General features: G+C 45.3%; 1 protein-coding gene across 1 annotated transcript in view; it reads right to left on the bottom strand.

Moving 5' to 3' along the window:
- SUV39H1 (SUV39H1 histone lysine methyltransferase) overlaps positions 1–17,149 on the bottom strand; it is a 66,793-nt gene extending 49,644 nt beyond the window's left edge. The window contains exon 1 of the mRNA XM_086940346.1: positions 16,960–17,149. Coding sequence (XP_086796472.1) covers positions 16,960–16,978 — 19 coding nt within the window. The 5' untranslated portion in view covers positions 16,979–17,149. The remainder of the gene's footprint in view (positions 1–16,959) is intronic.
- Between the last annotated feature and the right edge of the window lie 3,706 nt (positions 17,150–20,855).

The following is a 20,855-nucleotide window of genomic DNA, read 5'->3' as shown; positions in this document are numbered from 1 at the left end:
GAGCTGAACGCCACGCGTTCATTAGACTTGAAACTCGAGGCTGCTAAACTGCGAGTCTCTGACTTTTTTATCCAGTCATGTGTACCTCTGCCATGTGTTCTTTCAGGCCTTTTGTAGCCAGTTGGTTCCTAGTCACCCACCTGGGGTTGCTTGAGTTTTTCCTCATGTACATCACGTACATACAAAACATGTTGCATTACAAATGCTATAGGTGTCACATTTGAAAAAGTTAAAAGTATTGGCATTGTAAATGACAAAGCTATTAATTTTGCTATTTTCAAGACAAACGCATAAAAAAAATTGTCATTTACAAAATCAATAGCTCCAACTTTTCTAATGCGAGACCTATTGCATTTCCAATGCTTGTTTTTATTATAGCTCTAAATGGACCCAAAAGGTATTGAAGCTCTTCACATGTGCACCAGCCAAACTAAACAATTACAACAAACGCATTCATTGTTTATAGGCATAGAGAGGTTAAGTGACTTGCCCAGAATCACAGGATGACGAGCCACAATTTCCAAGTGTATTAAAGCAAATCTAACTCTGCAACTGTCTAAACTGGTTAACATCCTGGAAGAAATGCTCTCTGCCCAGTCTGCCACACAGGGAGATCTAATACCTCCTCTGACACAAGTGCCCCTAGTCGTCCTTGTACCTCCATTGTAACCTATGACCTCATTCCGCCACCTAACCCCACTCAAAGCACTCACACAGTCTCAAGTCCATCAAATGTCTTCTGGTGACTCAATTCCTCCACCTCCTTCAACTATTCCGCATCTCCCCGAATTATCACATCCCCCCCCCCCCCACAAAAACAAGCATTGGAAATGCAATAGGTCTCGCAATAGAAAAGTTTGAGCTTTTGGTATGTTAAATGTAAATATTTTTACATTTTTGTTTAGGTTTTCCAAATTATAAAAGTATTAATTTTGTTATTTGAATTGGCAATACTTCTACGATCGATACACAGTGCAAGACCGCTTCCTCTGTATTTTAACAAAAGTGCACATTTTAGGCCAACGTGTGAAATAAGTCTAGAATGTTAGCATAAATATATGCAAACCAATTGCATTTCTGAGGAATGTGAAACAGGCAGTTACAGCTGCCCTGAATAAGCCGAGCCCCAGCTAACACAAGTGTGAGAAAGCATTCATCTAATCATGCGAGCACACTGGCTGAACATCCCCTGCTGCTTTACAATGCAAATGTAAAAAGACACGGCCATTAATACACTGGACTCATGTCCAACGCCAGCGACAATACATCACCCTCATTAAGCATCTTCTCGTTACATTAATTCCTGAATTTTTCATAAAGTATACTCTATTTTCTCCAGTACGGGTCTTCTATTTTCTGCTCCCTACCTTGCCACAACATACAAAACGCTGCAACCTTAGCACTTCTAAAATAGTATCGCTCCAACTAACCGTGCATTGCATGCAAATTAACATGCAAGGGTAAAAATAAAACGCGCGGTCAAATGTGGGAACGGCGTACGCTTTTTATCTAAAACCCGCAAATTGTCTTTTTTTAACATTCGTTTCGCTTCAATTACACTTTCCTCCATTTGCTTGCAATATCCTTACATCCAGAGTGAACTAAAATTGCAACCAACCTCGGCTATCTAAATCTTAAACCGTGCTCGTTGCTGTGCATGGATCTCTTTATGAATACGCTGATATTTCTATACGTCCACAAATGCATACACAGGCACGTGAGCGGGTGTATTTGTATTGCAAATTGTTTGAACGCAGCATATGTTCAGTGAAATCCAGCTCTTGCCATTGTGGTTCATGGGTTCAAACACTACACAGGTACAGATCCTGTGACAATTACAAATGTTCCTGAAACAAGAGCAGAAACAGGAAGACATGAAATGGCTCCCAGAGGCAGGCATCTGTCTTAAATGATCATTTGTCAGCGTTCCAGCATCTTGTGGTTGCAAATACAAAACAAGTTAAAAAAAAAAAAAAAAAAAAAAAAGCATCAGAGCATAAAGGGAGACACGGCCGTGAAACTGAAAGTACGGCCGACCGTGAATAATTAGGGGATGAGAGCGCACGCTGAGAAGCTTGTGGGAGGGAAAATGGGCTGCCTTTGATGTGCTAATGCGAGGCAGGCAGCTGTGGCATTGTGCACGCGCTTTTTAGGGCTTGCGCTATGACCTAAAAAGCGCACATGCACTGCATGGAATCGCCAGTGGTTAAACTCTGGATAAGCCACTATAGAGCTTCGCCAGCTATGCACAAGCGCATCAGCAGGCGAGCCCTAAAAAAAAAGGGGATCAACTCCGAGACTATAAGGCTTCATTTACATACCTTAAAAGTATTTGAATATTAATAAGTTCCCTCTTTCAAAGCCTACGACCGTTTAGAACATTTATGTGAAGATTGTGCTTTTAAATGCATTATTTCGCAGCACTTTTTTAGGTTTCACAGAAGACAGCGCATGCACGATCTTTTGTTTACTATGGAGTGGGCTTGCAGCCTGCCCATTAATTACCATTGGTTGGTTTCATTGTCACTCTCATATTCTTGTTACTTATTGGTCAGCTGCTATAAGCTTTCTTCCTCTTAATGTGTTTATTTGTTCTCTGCCCCCACCGTCCCTCACGTTGTCGTTGTTGGGTTTATCCCATCCGTTCTGCTGTCAGCATAGCCTTTCCCCCCCGCCACCCTCCCTCTTGCTGTCTGTGTTGCCTTTGCCCTCTGCCACCCTCCCTCTTGCTGTCTGTGTTGCCTTTGCCCTCTACCACCATCCCAACCGCTGTCCGTGTTGCCTTGCCACCACCGGTCCTCCCTCCCACATGTCCGCGTTGCCCAGCACCCACCATAAAAAAGCATCATGAATAAGACAACTGACCAGGTCATAGCGCTTTCCACTTCCCACCCACTCTTTTTGATGCCTCAAAGCCCTCCCTCCCCTCCAGCAATACAAATTTAACAAGCACTGGCGTTGCCAATAGGTCTCGCAGTAGGAAAGTTGGAGCTATTACAATTGCAAATAACAATGCCTTTTATTTTTGTTTTCATTTTAAAAACATAAAGGGCTTTGTCATTTACAAAACCAATAGCTCCAACTTTCCTACTGCGAGACCTATTGTGCACTGCACAGTGTGGGTGTGAGTGGCGTTGCGTGGATGAGTGGCGTTGCGTGGATGAGTGGCGTTGCGTGGATGAGCGGCGTTGCGTGGATGAGTGGCGTTGCGTGGTTGCACGGCCTGCGGGGTTTCATGGAGGTGGGGCACACAACTTGTCAGTGTTCTCCCACCAAGAACATAAGGGAATGCTAGCAAACATCTTTTGAGTGTATCAGCGTTTCCCACCTCTAAGTCCCCCTTCCAAAAACATGATGGTTTCCAGTAGATAACAGTCAAGGTGTGCCAACATCATTAAGCATTCTGGTATCCTACAGCGTGACCTAGACTAAGGGACGACGCCTGGACATGGCTCCACAAGAAGGATTTGGAGAAATAGACATCGGTGTTCTGTTTTCACATTACTGTTGCAATTTTACAAGTTGCTCTACTAATGTCCGGATTGATCCTCAACATTAACCAGCAGGACATTGTATATATGCTTACCTCAAGAGTCTACAGGTCCATTTAGCGATGCTTAGTAAGCACCTCACCCCCACCAAATTACAAACTCAGAGCACGGTGGCGAGGACGAGCACATGGCACCACAACCTCTTCCTTTGCCCGCAGGGTTCGAATGCGGATAGCACCGTGAGTACCATAGGTCGTGGCCATTCAGAAAAAGGACACAGAGGGTAGCTATCTAGTGCTGGAGGGACAGCCACCCCCCTCCCAGCTCTTGCTGCGATATATGTTCCCAACATCCACCATTGCGATATATGTTCCCAACATCCACCATTGCAAGTTCCTCAACGCCCTGACCCCGGCACTTTTTTGCCACCGGTCCTCCGCCACCGTTTGGCCAGAGATTTGAATTGTATCTTGGGCATAGTTTTAGATTGCTCAACGCCCCCGTTCAGAGTGACCATCTGAACAAGATGCTCGCCATCTTTGAAGGGGTTGATGCACATGCGTCTATATGATGCCTGGTGGCTCATATACCAGACAGGCCATGAATACTTTTTCTATTCTCCCGTACATGATGTTCATACCAGAATTGATCTCATATAGCCACAATGGGATGGGTGGATGTTATGTTGCTGTCCAAACAACTGGATATCAATGGGGCCTTCCGGGATTACTATAGTGGGCTCAACTCCACCCAGGCCTGAGCCCGCTTGGTTTGAGGATTTGCACCTGGTGCATCTTAATGTACTACAAAGAGCTAGGCTGGATGAACCCCTGCGGTTAGGAGAGGTACGCACTGCTGTAACCCAGATCGCCCGATGCAAGACCCCGGGCTCTGATTGTCTACCCATTAAGTACTATGCTACATTCCCCACCCAGACCACACAGTGCCTCCCGGATGTCTTTAATGAGGCCAGGGAGCATGGTCGCTTGCCAGACACTCTACGCAAGGCTCACTTAGTGGTCCTGCCCAAACCTGGGTATGGATCCCCTGGATGTCAGCTCATATTGTCCCTAATCCAGATTGCAAGACATTTGGCATGATCCCGAATAACCGTCTTCTTCCCATTGTACAGTCGTTGGTCCGACCAGACCAATCTGGGTTCATCCCAGGTCGCAGCACATTTTTAAACTTACACCATCTCTGGCACCTCCTGCATAATACCCCACTGGATGCCCACGACCGGGTGGCGGTACCGTTGGACACTGATAAAGCATTCAACACCCTAGGCTGGGGATACTTATTCTCAGCCCTTACAGACATGACCAGGGCTCACAAAATCCACCGGCATTGTCGAGCAAGATTTAATCAAGGCAAGCTTTTTTTTTTTTATCAAGGGCTACTCAACCTTTCTGACGAGCTGAAAATCCTCTAACTTCAGTCACAGAATAAAAAGTAAATAAGGGGAGGCAAACTGCCTTTTGACCTCAGTCTCTGAAAGCGGAGCAAATGGGACAAGATAACAAGATTTAAAGGCATCTTTATTCCTCACAAAGTGAAAGGGTAATAAAGATGCCTTTAAATCTGGTTCCCTTGTCACATTTTTTGGCTTTCAAAGACAGTTCAAAAGTCAGTGAAGTAAGAGGTAAGCCAGGGATCATGTGTACCCTATAACAGCCTCCTGGAATCACACTGGACTTTCCATGCTCGTGCGCGCGTTTTGTTTTGAGCTTTTTTTCTATTGGCTTTGCGTGCGTCTTTGTAAAAAGACAGCACGCAATTGGGCAAAGGCAGGTGCATGTCCCACCTTTCCCAGGAAATGTATCCGCCTACGGTTACGAGCAGTGGCGCACAGTGTGTCATCTGTTGTATCAGATTTCACATGCACGCGGGTACCACTGCAGCTGCACTCCTCACATCCCACTGTGTTTTGCCTGCGGTAGCGAGCAGCTGCAGTGCCTTCCTGTTTTTAAACATGCAGCAATATCACTGGTTTCATTGAATGCTCCCCAGCTACACCAGACAACAAAATAGAACACAAACGAAATGCGGTAGTCTGTTAGAAAAAAAAGATACAAGAGGTGTTAAATTCAAGTGCCTTTTTCCAATACTGAAAGTCCAAGATGTGGCTTCCTGCAGTCCTTCACATCCGGCTGACGTTTTAAAAGCACTTTAACCCCTCCCACGCTAGTGACGGAACCGTCCCGTCACGCCCCTCGGGTGGGCTGTGCTGGTGACGGAGCGGTTCAGTCACAACCCGCTCGCTGCGCTGATTTCGCACCTGCGCGTTCTATAGAGCGGGCGGGGCATGAAGGAACCGTTCCGTCACAAGCACAGCTCACCGAGGGGCGTGACGGAGCGGTTCCGTCAACAGCGTGGGAGCGCCGCGCGCCCCCACCGCCCGCCCCTTAGCACTGCGACGGAATAGCCGCTGCAGCGAAAGGGTTAAGTAACCAACGATACCACCATTCAGGTAGGGCCATTGTTTATATAACGGACGACAATCAGACTACGGTGAAAGGAACTCCTTTTTTGGCCTAAAACAAATTCACCATCGCCAGGACGTCGAGCTACTTTGTGCAGAGAAACAACTTCCTGTGGAGTGGTGTCCCCAGGTCTCGGAGTTCAGGGCTTGGTCATTACCGCGTCACAGTCAGCAGAATCAGTCATCATAGCTCAGCACCCTGCCATAGAGTGGGGAGCAAACACCTTTCAGCCTGCCTTTAGAACAATCACTGGCAACGAAAAAAATTCCTGAACCCCGCTGTGCACACCCACACGCAGGGGCTTTCTGTAGGTCTTGAGACCTTTAATGTACAAAAAATGGCCAGCATGAAGGACACTTGCTAAGCAGGTTTGTATGACTTAATATGCAAATTACGGTACAAAAGGGGGTGGTGATGGACGGAGTATCTGAATCAAACACTCACACCCAGTCAAAAGATCTGGGTTTAATCCATCACTGTTCTTTAGCCCACTCTGCCACCCCAGTTCAGACATGGCTATATGCAAATCAGTCTGACCCTGTGCCTCATGGGAACAGTCCAGCCCGAACTGCCAAGCCATGTCTTCCCTGGACCGGAAACAAGCTTCCGAGGACCGGTTTCTGGCATTCCAGCCGCCTTCAGCCCGGCTTGCTGTGAGCAAGGGACTCGCGTCTGAGCATACCCTGCCACACTTATGGTGGCCAAAAGCGGTACAAAAGAGGGTGGTGATAGACGGAGCATCTAAATCAAACACTCACACCCAGTCAAAAGATCTGGGTTTAATCCATCACCGTTCTTTAGCCCACTCTGCCACCCCAGCAGAGTGGGTACAAAAAGGGGGTCCTCTGCAGCTTGTTTTCGGTCCAGGGAAGACATGGCTTGGCAGTTCGGGCTGGACTGTTCCCATGAGGCACAGGGTCAGACTGATTTGCATATATCAGTGTTTGAACTGGGGTGGCAGAGTGGGCTTAAGAACGGTGATGGATTATACCCAGGTCTTTTGAATGGGTGTGAGTGTCGGATTGATTCAGATGCTCCATCCATCACCACCCCCTTTTTGTACTGAATATGCAAATTAGACAATAGCACATTGCCCCACTGCCGAGATCCATTAGATATTAGCTTTAACACAAATTCTACCTATAAACAAGCATTGGCATAGCCAATAGGTCTCGCCTTTGGGACCTTATAAGCGTTTAGTTATCCAGCACAATATCCTTGGTGCAACATCAACTGTTGCATGGCTAAACACATAAGGTCCCAAAGGAGAGACCTATTGGCTATGCCAATGCTGGTTATGATTTTGAGCCCTGATTGCATTTAGCCTAAGAATCCCACGGCAAACCCAGACAGTCTATGCTGATCCAGGTGTGCATGTTGAACCGGGGCAGGTGGTCTTTGAAAAGTTAATCATCCACAGGGGCACGAGACACGGCTGCCCCCCCCCCCCCCCCCCCCCCCCAATCTCATGTTTGCCCTCGCTATGGAATTGCTGGCCAGTCGCCTCTGCCAGCAATCAGTAGACTGGGGTATACACAAATATGACGTGTACCACATAATTTGTTATACGCCTACGAGGTCCTGCTTTTCCTACGCAATGTAGAATCATCCCTCCTGGACCTTATGCAGAACCTGGAGGACTTAAACCACCCTCCAGTTTATGGGTAAACTGGTCGAAATCTTGTGTGTTACCCAAGATGCACATACCGCTCACCCACCATCTGCAACAACCGGAGTCACACCTGCGGTGGAGTTACACCTTCAATACCTGGGCATACAGAGGGAAATCTAGACCGAGCTATTGGATCCATACGCCGCTATTAGTATTACTTTGCATCTCTACAGATCGTGATCCCTAGAGCCCTCTTTTGCAACTTGAATGGACTGCTGCTGGAGTTAATCTGGGGCTTGGACCTCAGTCTGCTAGCTCTGTCTGCACTGCAGCATCCACTCATGGAGGGCGGGATAGGGTGCCCAACTTTGAGCAGCATTACACCACAGCACAACTACAGTGGTATATATCCTGGCTGGGCACCCCTGCCCGCCTAACTCCTTGATTATTTGCAAAGTCCAGCAAGGAACGGCCATTTACACTTAACTATCTGATTTCACCATCCGTCCTACGATGGTAGACCGCACCTTCTGGTGTAGAGATCAGCACCCCAAAGGCCCAGTCCTACCGTACTCTCTTTCGATCCCCATCTGGGATTTGCTGATTACAGCAGACACAGAGGCGTGTAGACTCAAATCTGTGGACCAAAGTTACAATTACACAGGCAGAGGGGGAGGGGGGGGGGGGGAGGATCTCCATAACAAGGGGGCGTGGAGGTCATTCTCAACATGGTTGGGCAGATTGAGTGCATGCTGGTCGATTCCGATCATATCGTACTCTACGACAGGTGGCGCATGAGGCGTGGGGTGCTGGGGAGAGCGAACCATTAACATCCCAGGCTCTGTCCAGATCGTTGACGACTGACTCCACACGCCATACCATCACATTTTTTGTATTCCGCTCTTAATACCATGTCCCCCGAACAGGACACGGTTTCGTGCCAGATGGGACACAGTGCTCAAACACCCTCTTACTGCTGCAGCATGGGCTCACGCCCTACAGAGGAACAAGGACGTCTACCAAGGTTACCTGTCACCGAGTTTAACTACATGCACCACACTTATCTATCGCCAGTCCACATTCAACACCTGTTCCCAACACTCCCTGGAATGTCCCGATTGCAAACAGAACGCAGATTTTATACATATGATATTGACCTGCGCACTGTTATCACAGATGGGGCAGAAGTAACATCAACGATAGCGGAACTGTCCACACACCCTCTCTCCTGAATCCTGCCTACTGGGACTGCGACCCCGTGTGAAGGGGAACAAACATGTGGGTTGTCTCATCAGCCTAGTTGTCGTTCCGTTTAATGGAACATAACCATGGCGTGGAAATTTTCAGCTCCCCCAGAGATTCAGGTATTGTGGACATGGACCAATGCCGAGGCACTCCTCATACGGGGTGAATCCCCAGCGAACTCAACTACAGACGGACCTACCGGCTCCAGTTCCCGGAATTAGAAAAGGCCATCAACCTCCTAATCCAATCCTCCCAATCTGGATTCTGCAGCAACCACAGAACTAAGACAGCCTTCATTGTGGCCAACAACAAAATACAAGCCCACTTGACCAAAGAGACTGCGCCTCAACCTCCTAGACCTCTCCAGCCTTCAATATGGTCAACCACCACACACTCAACACAAGGCTGTACAACATAAGCATCCAAAGAGTCGCTCTCAACTGGCCCACCTCTTTCCTCAATGGAAGTACCTCAAAAGGATCCTCGGTCAGCCCCACCCTCTAACACTTATGACACTCCGGCCAGCATTGCCAAAACCCACACTCATATCCTATGCCAAAGACACAAGCCATCCTCTCCCTCTCCGAAAGACACCACCCAGACCAGATTCCACAACTGTATGACGGACGTCACCAACTGGATGAAGGACAACTGCCAAAAGCACAACACTGACAAGACAGAGGTACCGATTTTCAGAAACAAAAGCTCTCCATGCGACACATCATGGTGGCCCTCGGAACTCTAACCTACTCCTAGCCACACTGATCATGCTAGGAACCTAGGCTTCATTCTGGACAACAAGCAAACCATGGCAACTCGATTCAACCCGGTCTCCTCCTCCTTCATCCTCTGCATGTTTCGTAGGATATTCAAATGGCTATCCCAAACTTCAAGACGTATCATATACAGGTCTCAAAAAAAATCATAAAAGTGTTACTAGACCTGCAGGTCTAGTAACTTGAATAATCTACTGGACTTAACTGTAATGTACTTGACCCGTAAACAAGTCTCAAATGGTGTGATCCTAGGCAAATATGATATGGCGTTGCCTTTTTCTTCATTATCACATATGAGAGAACCTTCAAAATGAAAGTTCACCGTTTCTGCTGTACAAAGTCTTTTTTTAAATTAAAATAGACCAAACGTTTGGTCTTTGTATAATCAGCCCACATATATGACCCCTGACAACCCCTTAGTTCACTAATAGCATTATGAGGGCAGGAATATTTCGCAGTACATGTTTAAAAACTCATTTTTAAATGAATATATTACTAAATCATGATGTGGTTGCGCATGGTCACTTACACACACATTTTCCATTGAAATGGCAACCAACTTTCCTGCTAGCATGCAGTTTTTACTGATAAAACGATATAGCGTGTAAACTGTTTTCAAATGTAATCCATAATCCTATGAAAAGCTCGTAATTGTGGTTTCGCCCCTTTCTTACATACAAGAACTGCTATAGTCTCTTGAAATTGAGGACAATGATTATCTTGTTATGGTAGATACAATTTTATGTAAAGCAACTGTACATGTTTAGCTTTTCTTTACTAAGAACAGTGCCCAACTGTAGTGATCGCATGTTTCGCCACAGTCCTTTCTTAGTGTTCATGCTGTGTCCCTTTATATTCTGTGCCTTGCAACAGCATCTTGTGTGTTGTTGAAATTTGTGTTAATGATTGATTTAAGCCAAAGCGCTGCATGCCTTCTCCATGGCCTCCAACCACCTTTCACCAAGTTGAGGTTTGGATTCCATGGAGGCTGGACCTGCGGGACGAGGCCTCCTGCATTTGATATACTATACGTCCGCTTCTTGTGCATCGATGCCTTGTGGCATTTAATTTACAACCCTACATATTGGGAAACGAGTGACGAACCAGCAGAAGCCCACTGTCTAATTTGAGCCACATTACCTGGAGCTTTGTCTACTTTGGTTCACTTCATAAGCGGCATTACTCCAGAGCACCACTCTCCATTCTGCTCCTGGATATACAATGTTGAATGCAGGGGGCTTTCAGCCAATTGGAGCTGTGGTGAGTTTTCTATTTATTTGGGCCTTCTTGACATTTTCTGGCCACGACGCTTTAGTACGTATTCCCTGGACCGCAGTGCATATGCATCTATTTCTCCGTCCTCCGCAGCCGAACGTACTCAGACATGCCACGTCACCTCTACGTAGCAGCCATCTTGGTTTTAGCATAATTTCTGTAATCTGCTACATAACACTAGTTTGCAATTTTCACAAGCTGTGGATTTAGGTTGGCTAAAACGCATTTACACTAAATAAGACATGGTTTTACATCTTTAGTCATATCCAGTAACCCCATATCCACGGGAATTTTGAAAGTAAAGTAAACATTCCAGAGTGTTTTTTTAATACAAGAGTTGCACCCAAAAACAAACTGGCCCCTGATGGCAGTGTCCCCAGTAGATCCAAAGTTGCACTTCCCAGCAAGAATTCAGAGTGCAGAAACGTACTCCTCAATAGACTCCTGAGTCAGTTTACTTTTGTTAAAATTAAATTTTTCTAGAAGGACGCTAGGTTGTTCAGTAAATTTGTTTTTTAACCTTGTAATAGCCTCCATATATTGAGCGCGTTTCAGAAGTTGATGGATATCATTTTGGCTGACATACCAAGTAAACAAGCTTACCAGGGTGACGTTTTAATATGTTCAGATACAGTTACAGATCATAAGCTGCATTAAGTATTGGAGGTATTCAGGGAAGTATACATCACCCGTAAACCTGAAAAGTGTCATCTGCTTAAACAGGAGTTAGAATTTTTAGGTCATCATATCTCTGGCAGTGGTAAACATCCTAAATTTTCTTTGGTACAGGCTATACAGGAAGTAACTCCTCCCAATGATAAGGACACCTTGAAATCCTTTTTTGGTCTGACTGAATATTATTCAAAGTTTATTCAAGGATATGCCCTAATATAAATACCACTTAGAAAATTGTTGCAAAAAAATAAAAGTACAATTTATCCGGGATGGTGCAGCTGAACAAGCTTTAGACAGTCAAGATTGTGATCATGAAAGCACAAACTTTATTAGCTTTTAAACCGGACTGCAAATGCATGCTAACTGTTGATGCAAGTAAGATTGGAATATGGGCTTGTCACAAATTTGTGAATAACAGATTGTGGTCTTATTCTCCTCCTCGTTGAAAACATCAGAATCACATTACAGCACAATTGAGAGGGAGGCATTGGCTTGCTTTGGGCCATTGAAAAGTGTAAAACTTATTTGGGGCAAGAGTTTTAATATTTTCACAGACTATAAGCCCCTAGTTCACTTACTGACCTTATTGGATCAGGAAAACCTTCAGCAAGATTAGTCAGACTCCTTTCAAAATTACAGCAGTACAATTTCAAAATGTAATACATCCCTGGGGGAAAAAACACTAGGGCAGATTTCTATTTATTATCTAGAATGCCCCTTCAGAACGTTAACTCTATTGAAGATTGTGAGGAGGTGGAGTCGGTGGTGGCTACTGTGGAAGATATTTTAAGCTCCTCTGATCTGGTCTTCCGTGAAGAATGTCTGTCTGCTGTGACAGATGATAATGTATTATCCCTGGTAATAGAATTTGTCAACAATAGTTAACCAAAGGAAAGGTTATTAGCTGCTCCACTTAGACCTCTCTAGTATATAGCAAGTGGACTCCATTGTTGAGGGAATTCTCTTGAGTAACAACTTCACAGTTCACCGAGCTGCAGTCAGACGCAAACTCTTTCAAGCTGCTCAGCAGGGTAATGAGCTGGAGTTACTTGCAAAAACTTGAAGCAATATTTTTGGTGTCCTTCAGATTCCCAAATGGCTAAAAGGATGTTTACTTGCAATACTGGTTTACTTTCAGATAAACACTGGCTTGCCCACATAACTGTTACACATGTTGCCCTTTTCTGAGGAACTCTGGTCAAAAGTTGCATCAGACTTTGCAGGGTCATTTAATTTACTACCCTCAGAAAATAAATGTTTTACTAGTAGATTACTTCTCAAAATGAGTGTTTTGATTTTGTTCCAGCTGCCAGTACCTCATTCGTTATAACATCTCTAAGCAAGATTTTTGAAAATGAAGGGGCACCTAAAGACTAAACACTTCTCTTCCGGAATACCCTCAAGACCTGGCTGTTAGAATAAGACTCTTCTAAGATGAAGGAATTTGTTCAAAACCATTACATCAGACATTTAAGTGGCATTGTAATTGATGACCTCGAATGGTATGGTGGAAAGAATTACCAGATTCCTGAAAGAGGTGATGCAATCTGCATTGCCTATCAGGGTTCCTGTTGCAGATTTTTTTGAGAATTATTGGATTTAGTCAATGACCTACTAGGGTCAAAAAAATGAATATATTTTTTCTGGCCCTGTTCAAATTACCAGTTTCAAGAGGTTCAGTTTTGCTGAATGGCAGAGGTTGGTGGAGTAAGACTTTATTCCAGAACAAGCATGTAAAATGTGTGTGCACAAAAAGGTCAGAACAGCAAGGACTGGTTTGGCTTGGAAGGTAATAACCGTTTCTCTGATATGTCTCAACCCGCTTCTTTAGCTCATAATTCCGACTCAAGTACAGACTTGGATCTCACTGGGCCTACTTCAACAGGTATTTCAACTGAAAGCTTTGCATCAATCCGAGCCAGATAGTGATTCTGAACCGGTTAGAGATGAGTAAAAGATCTTGCATTGTCTCCATGCCTGCGAAGTAAAAGGATTTAATGTACACTGAAATTCTTCTGTTTATTAATTATAATAATGGTGAAGATGATGTAGTGATAGCATGTTTCAAAAAACACAGTTGATGGACAGAATGCAGAACAAAGTCATACATTCACCCCAGTACAGAGATCTGGGCCTAAATCCATCATTTTTTTGCACTCCACACCACCCCAGTTCAGACATGGCCATATGCAAATCAGTCTGACCCTGTGCCTCATGGGAACAGTCCAGCCCGAACTGCCAGGCTATGCCTTCCCTGGACCGGAAACAAGCTTCAGAGGACCGGTTTCTGGCATTCCAGCCGTCTTCAGCCCGGTTTGCTTGAATCCAGTGGTGTGGAGAGCATGGGGCTCACGTCTGAGCATAACCATCCCACTCGGGGTGACAAATGCAAAAACCACAGTTGATGGACAGAATGCAGAACAATGTCATACATTGACCCCAGTACAGAGATCTGGGCCTAAATCCATTGTTTAGGCCCAGATCTCTGTACTGGGGTGAATGTATGACATTGTTCTGCCTTCTGTCCATCAACTGTGGTTTTTGCATTTGTTACCCCGAGTGGGATGGGTATGCTCAGACGCGAGTCCCATGCTCTCCACACCACTGGATTCATGCAAGCCGGCCTGAAGACTGCTGGAATGCCAGAAACCGGTCCTCAGAAGCTTGTTTCCGGTCCAGGGAAGGCATGGCTTGGCAGTTCGGGCTGGACTGTTCCCATGAGGCACAGGGTCAGACTGATTTGCATATGGCCATGTCTGACCTGGGGTGGTGTGGAGTGCAAAAAAACGATTGATTTAGGCCCAGATCTCTGTACTGGGGTGAATGTATGACATTGTTCTGCATTCTGTCCATCAACTGTGGTTTTTGCACGTGATAGCCTGTTTCTCCAGTCCTTTGTTAGTGGACATGTTTTGTGTGCCCCTTTATATTCTGTCCCCTGCAACGTCTAGTATGTTATTTACATTTGTAAGAGTTAACTATTGATTCAAACTCACACATTCCTTCTCCATGGCATCCAACCAGGCATGAGCCAGTTGCGGTTTAGATTCCTCTGGAGCCTGGACCTGCGGGGTGTGGGCTCCTGCATTTATGACAAACTTCATCTTTGTGTGTATTGGATGCCATAGTGGTGTTACACACCTACAATGTTCTTGCTGTAAATTTGACGTTTAGGTTTGATTTTGCATTAAAACACTTAAGTAGCGAAATAATGTTGTACTCATACCATGTATGAGTGTCCTGACCAAGGATTTCGCCAATTAATGAAAAGCTCAAATTGCATCCAGACAGTTTTTTATTATCCATACCTATACTTCTAGATGTGCTGCTGGGAGAGTACTTCAATTTCTTTTCAAATATCTACAATAGACGTTATGCTGGTTATTTGCTCATTTTTAAACATAAGTAAGAGATGAAATCTATTGCTATCATACTTTCACAGCTTTGTTTTCACATGTAAATGTTTTATGGTCATTAGGGAGGGTCAACGGAATCATGCTCCAGGAAAGGACCAAATCATGTAGAACGTCCTACTAAATTACACAGCAAGACAAAAGGTAAGTTATACAGCACATTTCTTATATCACCATTACACAAGTCAACTCTGTATGGGGAAACACAGCAATCAAAAAGTGAGCTGCCTCCTCGTGACAAAAAAAGGCCTAATGCACTGCAACGTGTAGTATCGTTTTATGAAACTTTTGATCCGTTTGAGCTACAAACAACTTTTTGTTAATTTCTGCAAGCTATGCAGACGGCTAGTTTATGCTGCAAATCCATAATCGTTCAGAAAACGCGTCATCATTGCACAACTCCAACGGCGCTGAAATGAAACTGCCCAGTAACTCGAATTATAACATATGTCTGACAGCTCGGGCGACGACCATAATCAGGTGCAGTAAAGTGCGAGATAGGAGAGTCACAAAAAAAAAAAATCAGGTAGTACTAAAAGCAGAGTTGCTAGAAAATATTAAAGTAATCAAACAATGGAAATGTGAAGAGACCGTGAAGGGCTTTCAATTAGATCACCAGGCTGGCCAGTCGATTGACACTTGGTTCAATGTGGGGAGTTTAAACACAAAAATAAAAATACTGAAGCAGGATGTGTGACACTGGGTAAGGCAAACACTAAAGTACCGCAAGAAACCACTTAAGCCAAAAGTGATTTGGATATGACTGTGCAGTCATCTGATCATAAGATACTTAGAACAAGGCTTAAGACAGGTCAACATCTTCGGTTATCGTTGCTATGGAAGCAGGAGCTCAACATGACGTTGCGGCTAACATGACGCAAGATTTTACCGCAATTCACGAAAGCCACATACATGTGCCCGCTTTAAAGCCCTCCTGAGGGTTACACTGCAGATGGCCCGAGGAGACACAAGACAACTAGAGGCTAACCGCGCTCAATCCTTCAGCGGGGTCCCTGGTCCTTCGAACTGAGGTAAATAAATGTGTTGAGCAGGGTGCGCCACAAAGCCTGGAGGTTACTTGGCTACTACAGGGACGGAAGGCCTTTTAAACTCCAGGATCGTCAGTAGCCATAACGATGGCCGGTCACTCCTCGAGGTAATATATAAAGCGGTCTCTTGTTAAAGAGGGTTTTTAAAAAGTCCGGTAAGAGACATACCAAGAAGATATAAAGTTGGACCCTTCAGTCTGCATATCCCAAGTAAAATTTTGAATAATGAAAGGCAAAAGGGGAAAACAGATTGGCGACGGGAGCCCTGAGAACCGCGTGCGAGAAGCCTAGCCGTCCGGAAATCGCAGAGGTTGTAAATAACCCGAGGGCGTTAGGATACCCCACTCAACGGGTGGGCATGTTGGTCCACCAGAAGCAGCGTTGCGGCTTTCCCGCCACCCCTCAGTCTCAGAGATGCCTAATTCAACCGCCACGGGCTGTCTACATTTATATAGGCGAGCGCGTGGCCACTTCCATCCCAGAACTTTGAAAAATCACACAGAGTTCCAACCGCCGGTACAACCACCAATCGGAGTGCCGGTGTAATGCGCGTGCATATATACACAGAACCTACTGCTTTTTCAACGCGCTCGTTAGCCTATCATGCACAGAAGAACCAGCGCGAGGTTCGAACTTTCCCCCCGCCAATCAGCACGAATGAAGAGGAGCCTCGCGCCGTTCACTTGCACGCGCAACCAAAGCTGTGGCTGAACAGCTGCCACCGGGAATGTCACCCTCCAGCTTCCAATAGAGCGCGGCTCGGACTCTCCGATCGTCGAGTAGGGAACGAGGTTGGCTTCAACTTCCTCACAACAACGGTCCGAGTTTGGACCGTTCCAGAAACAGCTTGTTACGACTGTCCAATTGGCCACACACTGTGCCGCATATATCCTTTTATTGTACTTCGTGACAGTTGAGCTCCCCATGCTGCTCCGCTTACCTTTTAAATTTTCCGCCATCTTCCAACAAGCGCCAAATTAAGAAAAAAAAAACTTTTTCAGTTTTCCTGTACAAGCCTGCGCGGATAGCCTCTCTCCCAAGCTAGCGCGCGGGCAAGGAGAAGAACGATCCCGGGATTGGAGCAGAATCGGCTGCAAGACGTCAACATCAGCCAATGGAACAGACGGCTCAGCCGGGGAGGTGGGAGACAGCAAATGTAGATTCCTGGAACTCTCGTTGAGGCGGTGACCAATTAGGATGTTTTAGCAGGGGTGATCTGGGATTGGTTCAGTAAAAGATGACGAACACCCGAGTGGCCAATGGAGGAAGGCCATTAGGGACGTTGCTGGAGCCGACCAGGGGAGAGGCGGGGCTTTGAATTGAAAGGCGGCAGTTTAATCCGCCGATGGAGGCCGTGGGAGCCCGTGACGATAAGCATAGAAGACAGACTAACCGTAGTGCACTCTGACTGGACGCGGAGGGAACGGTAACCGCCTCTCTGACCGACAGCCGAGTCTGAGACACATTCATCGTGTCAAGGTCGCATAGCTGTTCCGATTTCAGCGTCATTTCCATTATTCCTGCGCAATTAACATTTCTTTGATATGTCTATTATGGTGACTCGTTTTAAAATGCAGCTTAAAATTCAGGCCGGTCAAAGCGGCACTTGACATCGCTTTTTGACAGCCACAGAGGCACAGGGTCTGGGAACAAGTCCCCACAATATTTAAATAACAATAGAAGGTGAAACGGCTAGATTACTGTAACCTTTTTGCATTTATAATCCTTTACTCCTACCTAAACGTCAGGGGTAGCAAAAACAACCGATGGGGTTATCATTGTTCAACATTCTGTGCTTTTATTGTTCTTTTTGCATTTGTCACCCCTAGTGGGACTGGTATGCTCAAACGTGCGGGTATGCCCAGACGTGGGTCTCCAGCCCTCCATGCCACTGGAGTGCTTTCCTCCTACATGCATGTCAATGTGTATTTATTTTTGCAATTTTACATAGAGCAGACATGGCCTGAAGTCGCCAGAGCGCTTTACAACAAGCAGGATACATTGGTCAAACCCTCCAGGATATTGCGGCATAGATTTGCAAATTTAGCAGCACAAAAATGGAAATTTAGCGGCACAAAAGTGGAAATTGAGCGGCATTATTGCGGCACCTTATTTTATTCGTAATCATTTCTTTTCAGCCTTAAATCAATGTAAACTGATTTAACATGGTATTCCCCTGTGAAACATGGTTAAAGTGTCTGCGGCTTTACGGAAGCACAGCTCCAATCTGCACCTCGTGAGAGGGGGCCCTATCTCTCCTTGTGATGTTCTAGCACCTGTCTATGCAGCCCTGCTGGGGCATCGCTGCCTCCTGGACCCGCCATTTTAAAAAACAGTAATTTCTATCACTCTTTTTAACATTGAAAATATATTCAATACAAATATGGCCCATAGAGGAAGTCCTGCTTTGCTGCTAGTGCTTTACTAGAAAGTAATGCAGCGAATTAAGTGTGGCAATTTAAGTGATACTTTGTGTGTGGACAAAGACAAGGAAATTCATTTAAAAAACTATCCTCTTTTCTGAAACCCAATGGTCTAAAAGATGCCTTAAAATATCCCCATCAGTTCTGAAGCTCTGCTGCAGGGTACACACTGCCAGGGTTTAATATTGCTTATGTGTGCCATTTTCATAAATTCACTGTAAATATGAGTGACATTCAATGGCTATGAGTTACAGTTTCTCCTGAGCAAAAAACCAAGCAATGAAGTCTAGGGAAACAGATAAATTTACCCCAATTTGAGCAATTCGAAACTAAGAATATCTTGAAACTACAGCAAAGTGCCAGAAATGAAAGGACACTAGCCTAGTGCCTTTGTAACCTGATTCACGGCCTTTGCAGCAGGCAAATATTCCTCTGCCCTATTTTATTATATATCACTGAGCTTGTAGTCTGTTGACCAGTCTAGAGAAGTTAGTTACAACGAAGCATGGCTGCGTTGTTAGCAGATATGATGTGTGGTTGCTAGTATCAAAATGAAAATTGCATTTGTTAAAAAGATTCAAGAAAGGCGCACACATGCAATGGGTCTGTAAAGCTGGTAACCCCAACAGCACCCAAAAAAAGAATTACCTCCTGATGTGGGATGCTGTGAATGGCTCAATGAGTGTGGTGCCGGTGGAACACAGACAGAGGATTTGGCAAAGAGTGATGTTTACCTATTAGGGTCCTCTGGAAAGAAAAAAAATGAATAACTGACCCAGCATTGGTAAATCTGGAAAAACATATAACTGAAGGAATTATGTTTATGTAATATTTATTTTTTTAATCAGCTTATAAAGTGCACTGTCACCTTACAGGCATCCTGGCGCCGGTGGCTACACAAGAGGCAAAGGAAAGTTAAAGCAGGCACAGGAGACTATGGCTTAGGAAACAACCAAGTCTTCACAGATTTCCTAAAAGGGAGAAGTTCCCTAATTTGCCTAACCTCCCAAGGGAGGCTGTTCCACAACTTAGCGGCAGCCACCCCAAAATATCTGCCCCCTGATCTAACTTTTCTAAATCTAGGTACTCTCACCAATCTAGCCGAAGAGGAGCGAAGCAGTCTAGAGGGAGAATACCAAGCAAATGTAGATTGCATTATTGGGGGTCCAAGCCCATGAAGGGCTTTAACCACATGGCTGCTGCAGGGATTTTTGCCCTGTGCTGCAGATTCTGCATTCCCATTGTTCATGACGAGCTCAGCTCGTCATCAGCACAGCTCCACTGTGCCTCATGACGAGCTCAGCTCGTCATGAGCATGGAAAGGGTTAAAGACCAGGCAGAGAGACTTGAATTGTACTCTCTGCCTGAGAGGAAGCCAGTGAAGTTCAGCCAATGCTGCTGACGCGGATGATCTTCTGGGCAACCCTAAGACTAGCCTTGCTGCAGCAGATTGAATGCGTTGAAGCCTATCCAACAAAAAGCCAGGAGAGTCAAGTAAAAGGGCCTTACAATAATCGAGCCTACTCAATATTGTACATCTGGCTACCAGAGCCCGTGCATGAGAGGGAAGAAGAGGCTTAATTTTCCGCAAAGACCTGATTATTGCAAAATAGCAGGTTGTAGTCTTTGTGACTTGAGCTTCCATAGAAAGTCTACTGTCCAACGTAATACCCAAATTGCGGACAGTTTCAACTGGTTGAACTTTGACCGATGTTTCAGGGGGGCCAAAAGTCATCAGGAACTATAGTCAGTGGTTGGTGTATCGTCCTAGGTTGAAGGGGAAACAAGTATATTCTTGAAATGTTTTAAATATATTGTATTTTGATCCAGGACAAAGAGGTTTTTGCTTCTCTTGCCTACCTCTGAACTGACTGTGGTTTCACAATCTATGAAAGTAAACTCAGCGACATGATGAGCTAGGAAGTTTGTTTTATGTGTTAAAAACATAACTTATTTTAACAGCGGAGGAGAGACACTGCAGCGTGCCAACTCTTACTTCAGCAGATAAAACGGCCAAGTACATGTTTTAGTGGTCCTGTGTTATTGCCTTTAAAAGTGAGAGATTTCTGATTTAGTGCCCGGAGCCAAGACTGGAAACTTAATTCTACAAAAACTTCATTCATTTGGGGGGACCAGGTGTCTTGCATTCCTCTGGGACCACCTGTAAGAAAGCGCTCCCCCCAAAAGCAGGTGAGATGATGGATTTGACCTCACTGCGGATGCTGAACTTTTACTGTCTCCCCCGACATGTCATTCTACAGACCACCACCTACGAATGAGGAATGGAAGCTCCGCGAAGCGCCGGGCCTTTATCCGGTGATTAATCACCCATCGCTTCCACAGAGCACCTGGGAGGCTGGAGAAGGCCTGTTCAATGGCAGAAGAGACACAGGGATGGACCCAGCTGACCCGG

The sequence above is a fragment of the Lissotriton vulgaris genome, chromosome 10 (assembly GCF_964263255.1).
Source record: "Lissotriton vulgaris chromosome 10, aLisVul1.2, whole genome shotgun sequence".
In the NCBI taxonomy this organism is placed as follows: Eukaryota; Metazoa; Chordata; class Amphibia; order Caudata; family Salamandridae; genus Lissotriton; species Lissotriton vulgaris.
Note: the sequence above shows the minus strand (reverse complement) of the source record. Positions and strands in the feature narration are given on the sequence as shown.